General features: G+C 35.0%; 1 protein-coding gene across 9 annotated transcripts; it reads left to right on the top strand.

The window, feature by feature from the left end:
- Positions 1-899: 899 nt before the first annotated feature.
- On the top strand, positions 900-4067 carry LOC110684850 (beta-amylase 2, chloroplastic-like). 9 transcript variants are annotated; one of them, XM_021861291.1, is made up of 4 exons: positions 901-2604; positions 3330-3417; positions 3535-3590; positions 3697-4067. In XM_021861291.1, the coding sequence occupies exons 2-4, from the start codon at positions 3348-3350 to the stop codon at positions 3844-3846; spliced, it is 276 nt and encodes a 91-aa protein (XP_021716983.1). In that variant the 5' UTR covers positions 901-2604; positions 3330-3347; the 3' UTR covers positions 3847-4067. The 9 variants fall into 9 exon arrangements, with proteins under 9 accessions (XP_021716982.1, XP_021716983.1, XP_021716981.1 ...); XM_021861287.1 differs by having other exon boundaries at positions 903-1702; positions 2521-2604; positions 3330-3590; XM_021861290.1 differs by having other exon boundaries at positions 900-3417.
- The last annotated feature ends 11178 nt before the right edge of the window (positions 4068-15245 follow it).

Below are 15245 nucleotides of genomic sequence, written 5' to 3'. Positions count from 1 at the left end.
GGCCCACTCAACTTTTCCTTGTCGAGAATTGAGCGTAATGAAAACTGGTTGTTTGAGTTATTTGCAAACATATTTCTACAATTGAAAGAATTTGAAATGAAAAACCATTCATAAACCAATAAGTTTGAAACTTAAAGCATACATGCAAATTTTCAATCTTATTGAGCGTTTTATCCACGCATTAATATTAGTCCCTTTTAGGCAAGGATAAAACGATTCCTAGATCCCAAAAATAAAAAAGTGATTAAGCATGCTTTGGATTGTCTTAACACTTAATATTTTAGGGTAAGAAATGCAATTGCTAATAGCTCCAAGCTATTCTTGGTTCGATAAAACGTCGCATCTAATGCTTTCATGACATTTTATCTCCATTGCCACGACATCTAAGGACTCCTTACTGATATCGTTGAGCTTAACTAAGACCAATTTGTATACCTAGTATACTTTACGTTCCTAGGGAAGTAGTGATGCCTCGCTTTGGCGTAGCCCATCACTACGCGCATTAGTTCGGTAAGTGTTGTTCTTGGAATGAAAAATTTGGCTCAATATTATAGGGACCTAGGGTTTCTATGTTGGTTGATTTAAGTGAACTTAATTAATCATCGCAATATTTGAAATCCTAAACATGCATCTATCATACCATTCAATCATATATAAACATAATTATATATATATATAGAAAAAAAGTAAAAGTTGCATTTGGCAACTAGCATGGCCCCTTGAGTCTTCAAATCTTCAAGGGTCTTCGATGCATCCTCTTGACTCGTCTTCTTAGAAACTCCGTCTTTGAGACATCTCCGCCAAATATGCAATTACTAGTTACTACGACTAGGATTAATCTAAATATTAAGGTACAAAAATAAGCAACGGTACGCAGACCCACTAGTAGAAAAAATGAAATAGGCACCGCAAAATGCGCACCGGTTTTTAAAAACCAGTGCGAAAAAAATAGGCGGAAATGAGGGCGAGACTGTTCGAACCGGTGCGAAAGCTATTGTAAAAAATAAAAAAACAAACCCGGCCATTTTTATCTTCTTTCTTTAATTTCTTTTTCTGTCTTCTTTCTGAATTTCTCTTTCCTCGATCTCTCCTCCTCTCTCATCTGCCTCTCTCTCCTCAAACAAACCCTAATCAACAAAGAAAACGGGAAGTAGACGAAGATGAAGACCTAGATTGAACATCGTTCTTAGCCTAAATTCGGTGATGCTGTTCATGAAGAATTCGGCACTCGTCAAACTATGGTTTCTATTAAAGAAATCGGCCTTGAACGACTTACTGCTCCTAGTTTGCTTCGATTTCGCTTCCTTGTGGTTTGGATTTTGTTTTTTTTGTTGTTCTTAATTTTGATCTTCGTTGCGATTGATGAATTGTTGGTTGATTTTGTTGTTGTTGTTTTAGGGTTGTCGAATCTGGCTGTGTTATTCATGTGTTATTGGATTGATTTTTAATGGATTTACTCGTGAATTTGTTCTATGTTTGAGTGATTTTTGCCAATTTAGGTTAATTGGAAGAAATTAAGGGTTTCCTGATTTCTCGAGGCTGTTTGTGGAATTTTGGGGGAATTAGAGATAGATAGGGGTTGCGGTGGTGGTTTCGTGGGTGCGGTGGTGGGTGTGGTGGTTGCGGTGGTGGTTTCGTGGTTGCTTGGTTGTCAGTTTTATTTGTGGTTTGAATCAAATGAATTCTGATGTTTGATGTTCTGGTGAGTTGCTTACATTTTATACTTAACCTAATGAATGTAGAAAGACTAATTTTTAAATTTAGGCTTTTATACAATGTCTTCTCTTTGTATATTGTTAGTGTATGAATGAAAATATGTCATTATAATTGGAATTCAGAGCTATGGACCTTGCGATTGCACAAGTATCTCTGATTTAATACTCTTTCATTGGTTACTTATACTAATAGCTCATAATTTTTTTGAATATTTCCTTTTTTTTAAAATAATACTTGGAAGTTGTTTTTTACAACTATGTGGCTAGGAGACATGGACTCAATATTTCTGAAGCTTTTACTATGTAAGTTTGTATGTTCCTTGGGTGAGTTGGGTCATAGTTTTAAAATAAGTGCATTTGTTCATGGAGAAAGGATTTATTTTGGTAAGTATTATATTATTCTTCTATGAATTTTTTTTCTTTCCATTTTTTAAAAATTTCAAGATTATTGTTTATTTTAATCTGTGGTTAGGTACTTGATGCCTCGTGCTTGTATAATTCTCTGCTTATCCAAGGGAATGTGTAGCTTTTTGTAATTTCATTTCTTAATTTTCCAATTTCAAATTTCTAGAAGTATACAATTTTTAAAACTCTGTAATTATTTACAATATTTTGCATGACAAGATTGATTCAACAAATCAGCAATACATGATTCTTGTGTTCAGAATTAATTTTTCTGACAAACTCATTATATTGTTCCTATTGTGCTCCCCCCCCCCCCTTTTTCTTACTGTGTACTGCTGTCACATTCTTGGGACACTAGCTTTTTTCTTTGATTTTGTTAGTGACAAATAATCTTTTGCAGCTGGCCTTTGTGTGATTGTCTTATTGCTTTCTACTCGGCTGGCGATCCTCTTGAAAAAGTTGAGGCATATGCAGCTTTAAGGAAGTAAGTTATAAATTTTCCATAATTCTTTAGGACTCCCTCCAATCAAATTTCCATGAATTCATTTTCTTAATTGCTTTTTGTTAATTAGGATCTATCTATTTATTTACTTATATATTCATATATGTCGTTGGAACTTTGGATGGCTTATGATTAGGACATAGGGAATGATAATGATTATTAATGAATATGAGGTGAAACTTGCATGGATTGTCTGATATGGATGTGTGTGTTTTTCCACTACCAATCATGACTAACAATTTATTGAAGAAAATCACTTGTTTAAAAGTAGACATGCACTAATTTGACAACCATGTGAGCCTTCCATGCCAATCAACACAAATTGCTTTAGGATTTCCCCAATTTTATTACCTCATAGCATTTCCTTGTATCAGTATGGGATGGGTACAGTAGTTGCATTATAATGCGGTAAGAGCATGTATGAAATATGCTTGCTAAATAACATGCCTACTTCAGCTCAGGCTTCTTTCATGCACTCAAATGTTTTAGGCCCTATCTAATTAATGAACTAGAGCCACAATACCTGCTGCACGACAAAAGGAAGGTGTATGATGCATGAATTACTGTTTTAACAACGCAAAAGAAATAGGATGATACAATTCACAACGCAAAAGGAGTTGCTGCTAGGATATTCTTAAAAAGGATAATACTAAGCATGTGATATACTGAAGAAACTTTTGTCATGCATCAAAACTTGCCTTCTGCAGTGTTATGACAAATTTCTAATGAAGAGTCTTCAGAAGGCAGCTGAAGTGGTGGGAGTTGTGTCTTGGGGCAGAGCACCTAATAATTCAGGTTCTTATAATTCTTGGCCACACAAGACAGGTTTTTTTCGTGATGGTGGTGAGTATATCAGGTTTTATCGTAGATTTTTCCTTAATTGGTATTCTAAGGTTCTGATTGATCATGTAGATCGTGTACTTGCCATGGCCAACCTAGCTGTTGAAGACTTCCTTATTGCTGCAAAGGTGAGGAAGCAATGTTTTAGGCCCTGCTTTATGGGCATTTGTGATTTCAATGTGCTATCTACAGTTTCTTTTATTACTCAAGTCAAGACTTTTGTTTGGTGTGCAGCTGTTTGGTATTTATTGGTGGTTCAAGACAGCCAGTCATGCTGCTGAGCAGAGTGCTAGGTACTACGTTTTATCCCATCGTGATGGCTATGCTTCGATTGCAGCAATGTTGAAGCAACATGAAGCTGCTCTCAACTTTACATGTGTGTAACTATGCACAGTGGACCAGCATGAGTCTTATCCAGAAGCACTAGCAGACCCTGAGGCATGTTTTATTTCAGGTCTTAAATGCTGCAAAGGATGTGTGCATACCAGTTGCCAGTGAGTGACCTTGTAGACTTCTACTTTGTGTGTGACCTTGTATTTTATTTTATTTTATTTTTTTGGACAAAAATTGTAATATTACAACTTTTTTTAATGAAAATATGTAACTTTATATATAAGTTAGTGTTTCTATATCAATTAAAATGAAAAAACTGCAAAAAAAAGTTTTATTTTTCATTTTTTAAGGGCATTTTTGGCACCGGTTTTGAAAGAGAACCGGTGCTAAAAGTTTTTTTTTTTTATATTTTCGGGCTATTTTTCGCATCGGTTCACAGCAAGAACCGGTACGAAATCTAAGTTTTCACACCGATTTTGAACCGGTACGAAATCTTTTGGTTTTTGGCATCCCTCAAATTAGGACCGGTTCAAAACCGGTGCTAAATGGGGGTTTTGAACTGGTGCCCATTTGTATTTTTTTCCTAGTGACCGTATTTAGATTTACAAAAAGACATTACGGATTGCAGTCCGAATTTACTATCCTAATCGGGCCCCACTAGTTGCCATTTTCACAAAACCTGTAAAACAATATACATTCCATTCATCTATTCACTATTTGTGAATGACCCATGCATTTTATAACGAAAAACAAGTAACAATGCATAACACGCGCAAACTAGTAACTAACTTAGGTGGTTAATCCGATTAACGCGCCTAATTAAAACTAGTCAAAGTTGTTTAACATTTTATGTGATTAAGATGCAATTAGTTTAAGTAATCAACGAAGCTCCCACTAAATTCCGCATCCAACTTAATTAATCCAATTAATCAAGTCGGTAACCCATATTTTGCAAGTGCCGGAGGAACCGAGGCCTAGCCTCGTTAAAATAATTAAATAAAATAATTAAAATCGGACGAACTATCGCAAAAATTAGCCCACCAAATGCCCAAGTGCCTAGCATCCAAGCCATGGGGCTAGGCTTGCTAGGCACCAAGGCCATGGTTGTGCGTGCTGGCATGCCTGCCTAGCAGAGCACGCTACGCTTGTTGGCACCAGCAGCATCACAGCATGCTTGCATGCATGCTAGCGCTGGCACCGTGTGGCTGGGCTTGCTGGGGCTCGCATGCCTTGCTGCCCAGCAGCACTTGGGGGGCACCTTCCAGCAGCCACACAGCACACGCATCAAGCACACACATAGTGTGCACCCAGCCCGCCACACAGCAGCAGCATCTCGAGGCGTGAGCACCTCCATGCGCATCTAGGCAGCCACATGTGGGCTACGTGAGCAGCCCGGCTTGCCGTAGGTGGCGCATGGGCGATTTTGCCTCAATTTGTGTGCTTTTATCTCGGGATTTTAATCCCGATATATGTGTGACATACAATTGAATCTAAATTAATTTTAGAATCAACATTGAGCAAGAATGAAAATATAACAAGTCTAACTTAAATAAATTCAATTTTAGTGCACAAATCAAGATTAATTCAAGAACCTTTCTTTAAATTAATTTAAATTAATCTTGATGCTACAAAATTGAAGGGCTATACTCATAATTAATTTAACCATTCTAAATTAATAATGAGATTTGACAAAATTAAAGAGGTTGGAAAAACAAACCCATTCATCTAATGAAAAATTTCCAACATTAACTTGTGTAACATTGAAAAATTACATCTTCCAATATGAAAATTATATTTCAATCACAAGTTGTGAACTTTTAGGACTTTAATCAACCAAAATGACTAAATTCAAAAATTAGTTCAACATGGAATTTAGCAAGCAAAGTTCCAACCAAATAAACAATTAAAGATTGGATTTTTGATATTTTAAGGGACTTCAAAATTACAAATTCACCATAAACATTGACACTTGAAGCAATTTATTTGCAAAAATGTGAAATTTCAAGTTTATGTGAAAAATGAACTCACCAAATTAAGCACCAATTATGACTCATAAACATGCTTAATAAGGTTTATAATTACAGTAGATTAGTGATGCAACCATACATATAATCTACTTTTAACATCCCATAATTAATCAAGGTTTAAAGATTTAAAATTTTTCGTCAAAAACGAAAAACCCCTCGAAAAACATGTTTCTGGGTGGATTTTGGCTTATGGACAGTGGTCAAAAACGATTTAGAACATCGATTCTACCCAAAAATCACTATTTTTGAGTCGAAATCTGGGTTTGTTGGCCAAAATTATTATAAATACGAGATTAAAACTAATTAAAACAATCTTCTAATCTAATTAGAGAGCAAAACCAGAATTTAAATCCATTTTAAATCACCTCAATTGATTATTAGTTACAATAATTAAAATGAGCACGACTCCGATACTGCTGTTGGGTTTCATAGTGTCCGACACTACACGGAAGAGAAATCAGCCCAAGACCCACCCACTAATTAAAGCAACTAAACATGCAATCACATAATTAACAACATAAGAGAGAAGAGAAAAGACAATCTTATCCTGGACCCGTGCTTCGCTCGTTTCACGAGCTCTTACTTGAAAGCTTAACCTCGCAAGTGCGAAGGCCTCCTACGGCTAGCACCCTCGACCCGACCCGAGCGGTCTTAATCCCGAAGGTTAGTTGGGACTTGACCAAAATAAAACTAGAGTATTACGAACTTAAAGGTTTTCTCACTAATGATGAGATGCCTTATTGAGTTCAACTCAAGTGATTTAACCCAAAACTTGGGTATTTATAGGGAAATGAGACTTGATCTCCTTTCTCCTATCAATGTGGGAGATATGATTTTTTCCTCAATTTTATTTTAATAAAAAAACAAAATAAAATGCAAGGCAATCAACAAGCTCCAAGTGTCACATGGAGGGAGAAGGTTGGTGAGGACCACCAAAGGGGGGGAGCAAAACACCTTGCTCCCCAAGCCAAGCACCAAGCAAATGGTTCCCTCCCTTAACCGGGTTGACCACGCCACTTGGCTGGTTGGCAGCCTGCCTTGGCTGCTAAGGCTGCCAAATGGCGCCTCGCGCCAAGGCTGGGCAGCCCAGCCAGCCAGCACACAGCCAGCGATGCTGCGATGCTGCTTCTTGGTGCTGCTACACTAGCACGCACAGCCCAGCCAGCTTGCACCCGCATGCGCACAGCAAGCAGGCCACGCATGCGGGCTATTGTTGTTGTACTAGCAAGCACGTATAACCACAGCGCATGCATGCTGCCTGCGATGCTTGTGGTGGCAAGGCCCAGCAAGCACTTGCGTGCTGCTGACCTTGTGATGCTTGCGGCAGGGCTACTATGTGCGACGCCCTAGCATGCTAGCACACCTAGCGCACCAGCGATACTGGCCATGCCACACTAGCTGGCTAGCATGCGATGCTAGCATGCATGTGCTGTTAGCAAGCTCGGCATGGTGCGTGGTCTGGGCTAGCCTAGCACTTGCATGGCTAGGCCAATGAGAGGCTACATCTTAGCTCGAACTAATCGCTTGTTTGATTTCTCGTCTCGTCAAATTCTAAAATCAACTCGACTTGCGACGCTCGATTTTGACGCTCTAAGCTCAACATCCACGTCTTTGTTCGTAATACTCTAATGACTCATCTAATCCTTCGGATTGATTCGTCATCTCGGATCGGTTATTTGATTGGGGTGCGACCCGAAGGGTTCAGTCAAGATTAAGCCGTAATATTAATTATGCATTAATATTACTGATTAGAAGCGGCCTCCACCTAGGCATTCCGATCACTTGACCTCATTGAAGAATTAGGTTTCTAATAATTCTGAACCCTCTGTCGGAATAATACACTTATTGAAAGGACAACATTCCTTTCAAAAATATGCGCTAGAAAGTATTAGAAGTAATACGGAGTATATATGTTCTCTAAAATTTTCAAACATAAAAAATTGTGAATATGGTATAGTTTATGTTAGATATAGTGTTATTGTAAATTAGTATAGTCTTTATTTAGTTAAAGTTTTGTTTGTGTAAAGTGAAGTTATGTCCAAATTTATGCTAGGATTAGGAGTCCGCTCACGGTGAATGGCTGAGGCGCACCGCTAATTACAAACCATAATCTCTTCTTTTTATTCTTTTTTTTTTTGAACAAACCACAATCCTTAAAATCATATGCAATGGAGATTTAGAATTTATTGATTTTTTTAATGTTAAATTACAATTGTACCCTAGAATTACCCTTAAAACTAGTATTTAATCAAGGAATTGAAACAAATCAATTTCTCTACAAAAGAGATCAAGCTCATCCTACGCTGATACAAAATTTCTTCATTAAGGTGGGCTAACATTAATTTTTTGTAAAATCGGCCAATTTTCGATTTTTATGGTTGAAAATTCATTATAATGAAAATTTTAATAAAAGTTGTGCTAATTTCTGTTTAAGTTATATCAATTTTTCATAAATTTATGGTTGAAAGTTTCATCATATTGAAGATATTTATAAAAATTTCTACCAATTTATGTTAATGTTATAGAAAATTCTGTTATAATTATGGTTGTTAAGTTTTAAGTTATGGCAAAATAAAAATTCCCTATCATCGGTAACATAAAAGTTACCCTATTCGTGACACTTTTATCTTCTTTTTAGTAACCAAGGGTGGAAAATAAAGCTCGTTTTATAATTATTTAATGTAAGTCGTCCGTTGTATGCAAGATGAATTGGTCCTGATCTTGGATCTTTATTTTAAGGATAAGACTTGGTATAGCGCTAGTCAAAAGGAGATTGCATTCTAAGTTCCAGGAGATTGTAGATTCATGTGAGTACCAGCCAACATTAAAAAAGCCAAATTGGCATCGATGCCTTGAATAATAGCTTGGGTAGGTACACCCATTACTCGCAACTTTGACTAACAGTCGAAACACAACTAACTATTCATTGAGGCGCACCGCATGATGCACGCATGTGATTAACGAAACAACCAACTACATTGTCTTTTTATTTTATTTTATTAACCCTTCATTAGCCTTTAACTAACCTAGATAATAACCCTAGATTAACCTTATTTAACCCATATTCAATCCATGACATGCAAATCTAGGGTTTTTAATTGGCATGCAAACTCATGTTTATGATATTTTTTGCCAATTTTGTTCTCAAAAATGACCCTTACAAACGTAAATGAAATAAAAAAACCTTAATTGAGCAATTTACCCTGGTTGAAAACATAAGCACGCATATCGAGGTGTCTTTGGTAAGTTTTTGCTAAATTTGACCTGAAATTTGTTCCTTAAGAGATGTAAAACTATACTTCAAAATGTTAGCAAATCATTTTTTCCGCATGAATATCGAGGCACACAATCTAATGCGTTTCTCGGCATGCAAATTGAGACATTTTAAAATAGTATTGTGCCACAAATTGGACCCTTAACGATAAAATTGAGCCTAAAATCATTATTGATCAATTTTCTTGACACGTAAATTGAGATATTTTTTAGCATGCAAACCGAGGTATTTCTTGGGAGATAGAGGATGGAAAGACAAACACATAACCCTTAGGAGACCATTGCCCATAGGTGATATGTTTGTACATAAAAGTAAGAGAGCAAAGTTGCATGCAGAACATATAGTGTTTATGCACAATTGTATTATATACACCTACGATATTTACATAAGCAAATCAAAGTTAAAGTGGGAGAAGAGGGAAAAAAAAAGCGAGATACTTACTTTTGTTATTTACACTGGTATATATAGTACGCAATCCTCTACATACAAATTATTATAACATGTAACTTTTGAATTTATAATTTGGGATTATTATTTACATACTACAGTCTAAATCAATGAATTTTCAAACTTTACCTTATGCAAGCGGAAGCAATAATGTCATTTTGTTACATAAATGAATTCTTCCCTGAAAGCTAAAGGTAATACTTTTTCCCACCAAAAATCAATTGTAGATTTAGGGATCTAAAATACACTTTGTCTCACTCTTTACATATTCGTCTATCATTCACATCGAAAACCCAAACATCTCACTCTCTCACACACAATATAGCTGTTATGAAGTTCTTTTTTATGGGATTGATTGAGTTGTCTACGTGATGTTTGAAGGTCTTGTTGCATTTGTAAAGTTGATGATTTGTGTTGAATTAAGCTTTTGCAAATTTTCTCAAGCTTGACCATATTGTCGTTAATGGCGTTCTTGTGAATTTATTTTAAAATCGTTTTAAATCAATAATTTGTAAGTTTACTTTTCACTATATTTAAGCATAACACTTTTGTTTTCCCTCTCCTAATCAAATGCTAAGGTAAATTGAGCTGATAAAATTGGCATGGAGTTCTTTTGAAGTTGTTGATCGTGTAGTCTACTTGAGTATTATCCTTTCCTGAAAGTTGTTAATGATTACTTAGTCGCTTAGGTTGAATCAAGCTCCCGTAAATTTTTTTTCTCTAGCTTTACCAAGATGATGTTAATGATGTTGTCATGAATTTTTCTTAGAAAACCACCTAAATCATTAATTCATAAGTTTACTTTTCTCTCTAATTATGTATAACATTTTAGTTTTCTATCTCTTAAATGAATTATGAGGTATATTGAGTTGATAAAATTGTTATGCTAGAAATCTTTTGAAGGTGTTAATTGAGCGATCTACTTAAGTACCCGTGTTTCTAAAGTTGTTGATGATCACTTAGTCGCTTGAGGTGAATCAAGATTTTGCAAATTTTGTTGATATTTAAATATTATCATTAAGGCATTCTAGAAATCAATCTAAATTGATATTTCGTAAGTTTACGTTTATCTGTAGTTACACATAACACATTAGTTTTCTCTCCTAATAAAAGTAATATGCTGATGATATATAGCTACAATCCTCTGTCTCCAAACTTAATATTCTTTTCAATTTGAAGTGATAACACCTTTGGTAAATTGACCTTAGCTTGATAGTAATATGGTAAGCTGACATTTTTATGAAAAAACAAAGGAGGTCAAAGTTACAAGGAAATAATAAAGAGGAAAACCATAGACCTAACAAAACGGGGGTGTCCTAGTTAATCATTTTGATAAACAAGAGTCGTTGTTATTAAATGGCAGCTTTGTAAATATTTGCCTCGTTTTTTGTGTGATATTGTTTTAATATACAACGGTTTTAATTTCCTCCTCCATTGAAGCATCTCCATCGAAACTCCTCCATTGAAGCTCCTTTATTGAAAGTGACAATTTCTTCCACCATTTTCCAGCAGCTTTGCTATTGACTTAAAAAGAAAATTAATAAAAATAAAATTGGAGAAATAAAGGGTATGGTTAAACAATTAAACCCAAGGGGAAGAGTTTTCCATCCTCTTCTAATGAAAGTACTCATGAGCTTTAATTCCTCCACTGAAACTATTTAAATTACAGTGATGGAGGATAGAGAATGGAAGAGTACTTCAACAATAACAACGAAAATCTGACGAATTTGGAGTGGTAACTTGCAAATTATAAAATTTTCCGCCAACTTGTAGATGAAAAGACAAATATAACCACTTAAAACATCATATGTTTATCAAGAGTTGATTAACTTGTTTTTCCTTTAACCAAAAACATACATATATGTATAAAATATCTGAAATCCATTGAATGTTAGTGTTGTCTGTTGTAATTTATTTTTACATACACGTAATATAATTGGGCCAATGAATGTGACATAGGCCTTGGCTTTATTGGGCCCTAACAGTGCTTCGTCTTTGTTCCTTCCCAAAATATGACAAACCAAATAATTTTCATCCAATTTTTTTTGGCATAAGCAGACCAATAATAATTAGGTGTTAAATTGTCATATAGGAACTCAAAGTAACAAGTGAGAATTAAGAAACATATTAATAATCAATTATGAAGTATTTGATATTCAGTATTTCAAATTTGAACAACTTTTTTTACCTCATATATTTTTAATTTTTTTCCTCATATATTTTTATTTTTATATCGTTTTATATTTTTTGTGAAATTAGATTGGTACACAAATGTGAAATATTTTTTTCTCTTTCAATTAATTAAAATTATTTTTACTTTTGTTTTTTTTTTTTTTTATATTAATTTCATTTTCAACATGTATGTATTTTTTTTTAACAAATGTTAATACAGTGTTAAGGATTGATTAACTTTATTTTTTAGTTGCCCAAAATAAATATTATCTACTTTTACTCCACCCACCTCTCCATAGCTACCTTCACCCCGCCATATTCTATTTTTACCTTTTTCAACCTCTTCTTCACCCTCCCCCTCTTGGATCCTTATCCATTTTGTTATATTCCTCATCATTCTATTCCATATTGAAACATGGTTTCGCATAAAAAAAAAGAAAAAAAAGAAAGTAATATAAAGAAGCATCAAAACGAGAAGGAGAACACTAAACGTGTGATTCTAAATAAGCAATGAAGTTTTTAAATATATATGAGACCTTTGGTCATTTTCAACAACTAAAGGCTCTAACTTTGCTAATCTAGTAATCCCAATGATACCACTAGCAATCTGTAATACCTAGGAGATTTCCTTTTTAAAAAATACCATTTTTACCCATAAAATAAATAAAATCATTAATTTGAAAAATTAACTAAAATGTTACCGCCACCGTGACAACGATTAAGGCTTTTCAAAGTAACACAATGAAAGTCTTAAACCAATAAATAAATAGGTTAAACCAAAATACTTTAAAACCCAAATTAAAACCAATTAAAACCAAATCACCAATTGGAACCTATCATGACCCATAAAAACGAACAATTCAAAACAATCAAAACTAATTAATTTAGGCCAAATAATAACGTAACAATAACCTAAATATAAATAAAAGTCTATGAAAGCAATAACAGATAAATCTCCGCACATATCCTATCATGCTCTTCATGCTTCAAGTGCCTGTCTGTAGGGCATTTTTCACCTCCACCCTACATGTGGGTTATGTTTTTAGGCATGCTGGTGCTCCAAGGAAAAGAAGGAAGAGAAAAAGAGTTTCCAACAAGTTTTAGGAACTTGTAAACCGTTTAGGATTATGAAGGTTACACCCCATTCACAATCACAGAGATTGCTAACTCCATAGTGGTCTAAAACCATGACTAGATGTTCGGGGATGATGGTACGAACTTAACCTTAAAAGGTCAAACCCGACCCAAACATGCCTCTACTTATTCTTATTGATATTCATGCATGCTTTTCGATTAACATACATACATCAAATTAATCCTAAACTCATTTAATCTACGTTAGTTGATTATTAATGCACAATCAAATCTAATATTGGTGGTCACTTGAATTAAAATCATATTAAACTTAAATCCAATTATTATTTATCCTATTAGGCGTGATTTTAATTACAAATTCCCTTTCAACCTTCAAGAAAGGGCGTGATCAAGCAATAACGATAAATCACTGACAATCAAGTAACATATTATTAATACAACAACCATCAACATAAAAAACATCCTTAAAACATCGTTAGTAGTAATACCCTAGGCATGATACTAAATAGATTAATAACAATCCTAACATGTTACTAATAACAAAATCAACACATTATCCTTAACATGATACTAGAAATCAAAGCGTTATCCTAAACATGATTCTTATTCCAAATCAAAAGAATAATTAAGTAATTAAATTACTTACTTTGATGCCTCGACCTTCTTGCTATCAAAACCATACACACGTTAGTATACTTCAAGAAAGCGAAAATCAATAAAGTAAATAATTAACTAAATTAATTTACAATTGAAATTTAGATTTGGGACCAAACCTCAGAAATATCAACCTTTCACGCCGAGGTCGAAGACAACGTCGAGTATGGTTGGGAGTATTTGAATCGCGCAAAGGAGATTTGGGATGAATCGAAGATGTGTTTAGGCTAAGTCCAAAAACAGTAGGAATTTCGGGTTGTATATAGATGATTATGATGGTGGTTGTTGATAAGGGTTGATGATTATGGCTGTTTTTAAAACCGGGAAAAAGACCTCTATTTATAAGGAAAAAAGGGAGTCAAGTCGATCAGAAAAAGGCCAGAAGTTTTGAACGAAATGGAACTTCTCCATCGCGGCGCGATAAGTTTGTCACGATGCGTTGGCCTTTATCACGACGCGACAGGGCTAACAGGACGCGTTGGACCTGTCGATGTGCAATGGTTCTAAAGGATAGTGCAGTTTGTGCGGAGTTTAGTTTCTGATAGGTTGTCCATGCAAAGTATATCCGAACGTCTTCGATTTTGAATAGAATAAGGATTATAATATGAGAATTTTTATTTAATCTCGAAATTTTTTGATCTTTATCTTTTCGGAAATGATAGAATAGAACCTTATAGAGGATTCTAGAAAGTCCTAACTGATTTAGGATTAGGAATATGATCATATAGGGCCTAAATAAAATATTTGGATTCCATATAATCATTGGGTCGTACTCGAAGTGGACCTTGGCTCGGTTTGGGCTTGGTTTAATATTTTGGCCATAATTAATTCGTTTTAAGTCGGATTTGGGCTTATAATATATCATTGAAAAGCTCTTTTCAAGCCCTTTCCATCTAAACAATAATTGGATTGGGATCATGGACCAAAATAATCAGGTTGGACGTTTTTATGATTTGGGCATGAAATGAAAGATTTTAAGGACACGAAATGAATGATTTTGGGTTTAAAGACACGAAATGAATGATTTGGATTGAAAACATTTTAGATAAGGTTAGAAACATGGTCAAGGCTTAATAAAACTTCACGCGACCCTTCAACTCTTTGCCAAACTCGTCAATCAAAACGTGAAAGTCACTCATCACTGGGTTTGGTGTTTGGGGAGACACGTTTAGGTGTCTACAAAAGCCCTCACTTTGATTGAATTTGGAGAAACGTAAGTTTCAAAAACAATATTCAAAGTATGTCGATAGGGACGGAGAATGATCTAAGACGTTTTGCGATCCTAAACCATTCTTTTAATGTCGATACTTGCAGAAAACATCAATTCTACAAGTAAAGGAGTTATAGGGGAAGAAACGCGTATTTGGCACCGCCGAGTACATGTCTGTGGGTGACATCTTGTCAAATTGAACTTATTTTGGCAACCTCCTCATTCTCAGGGAGTGCTATCGTTGACAACCTCCACATTCTCAGGGAGCGGTGTTGATCTGAAAGGTGTCCACGCGTCCTCTAAACAAAGATCTTTGAAAGAAATGTCCACGCATCTTTGAACGTAGAGATTTGAAAGAGATGTTCACGTGTCTTTGAACAAAGAGCTTTAAAAGAAATGTTCATGCGTCTCTGAACAAAGAGCTTTGAAATGATGTTCACGCGTCTCTGAACAAAGAGCTTTTGAAAAGAATGTCCATGCGTCTCTGAACAAAAGAGCTTTTAAAGGAATGTCCACGCGATTCTGAACAAAGGGCTTTGAAAGGAATGTCCACGCATCTCTGAATAAAAGA

Source organism: Chenopodium quinoa, unplaced genomic scaffold, assembly GCF_001683475.1.
Source record: "Chenopodium quinoa cultivar QQ74 unplaced genomic scaffold, ASM168347v1, whole genome shotgun sequence".
Taxonomy (NCBI): Eukaryota; Viridiplantae; Streptophyta; class Magnoliopsida; order Caryophyllales; family Amaranthaceae; genus Chenopodium; species Chenopodium quinoa.
The sequence above is the reverse complement of the archived record's forward strand: the minus strand, read 5'-3'. Positions and strand labels throughout refer to the sequence as shown.

What these genes read in the sequence shown, in the direction of transcription:
- LOC110684850 (XM_021861288.1), top strand. Translation starts at nt 3,348, where the DNA reads ATGAAGAGTCTTCAGAAGGCAGCTGAAGTGGTGGGAGTTGTGTCTTGG. An exon ending in ACTTCCTTATTGCTGCAAAG is followed by an intron (nt 3,591 to 3,696) that starts GTGAGGAAGCAA and finishes TTTGGTGTGCAG; the next exon opens with CTGTTTGGTATTTATTGGTG.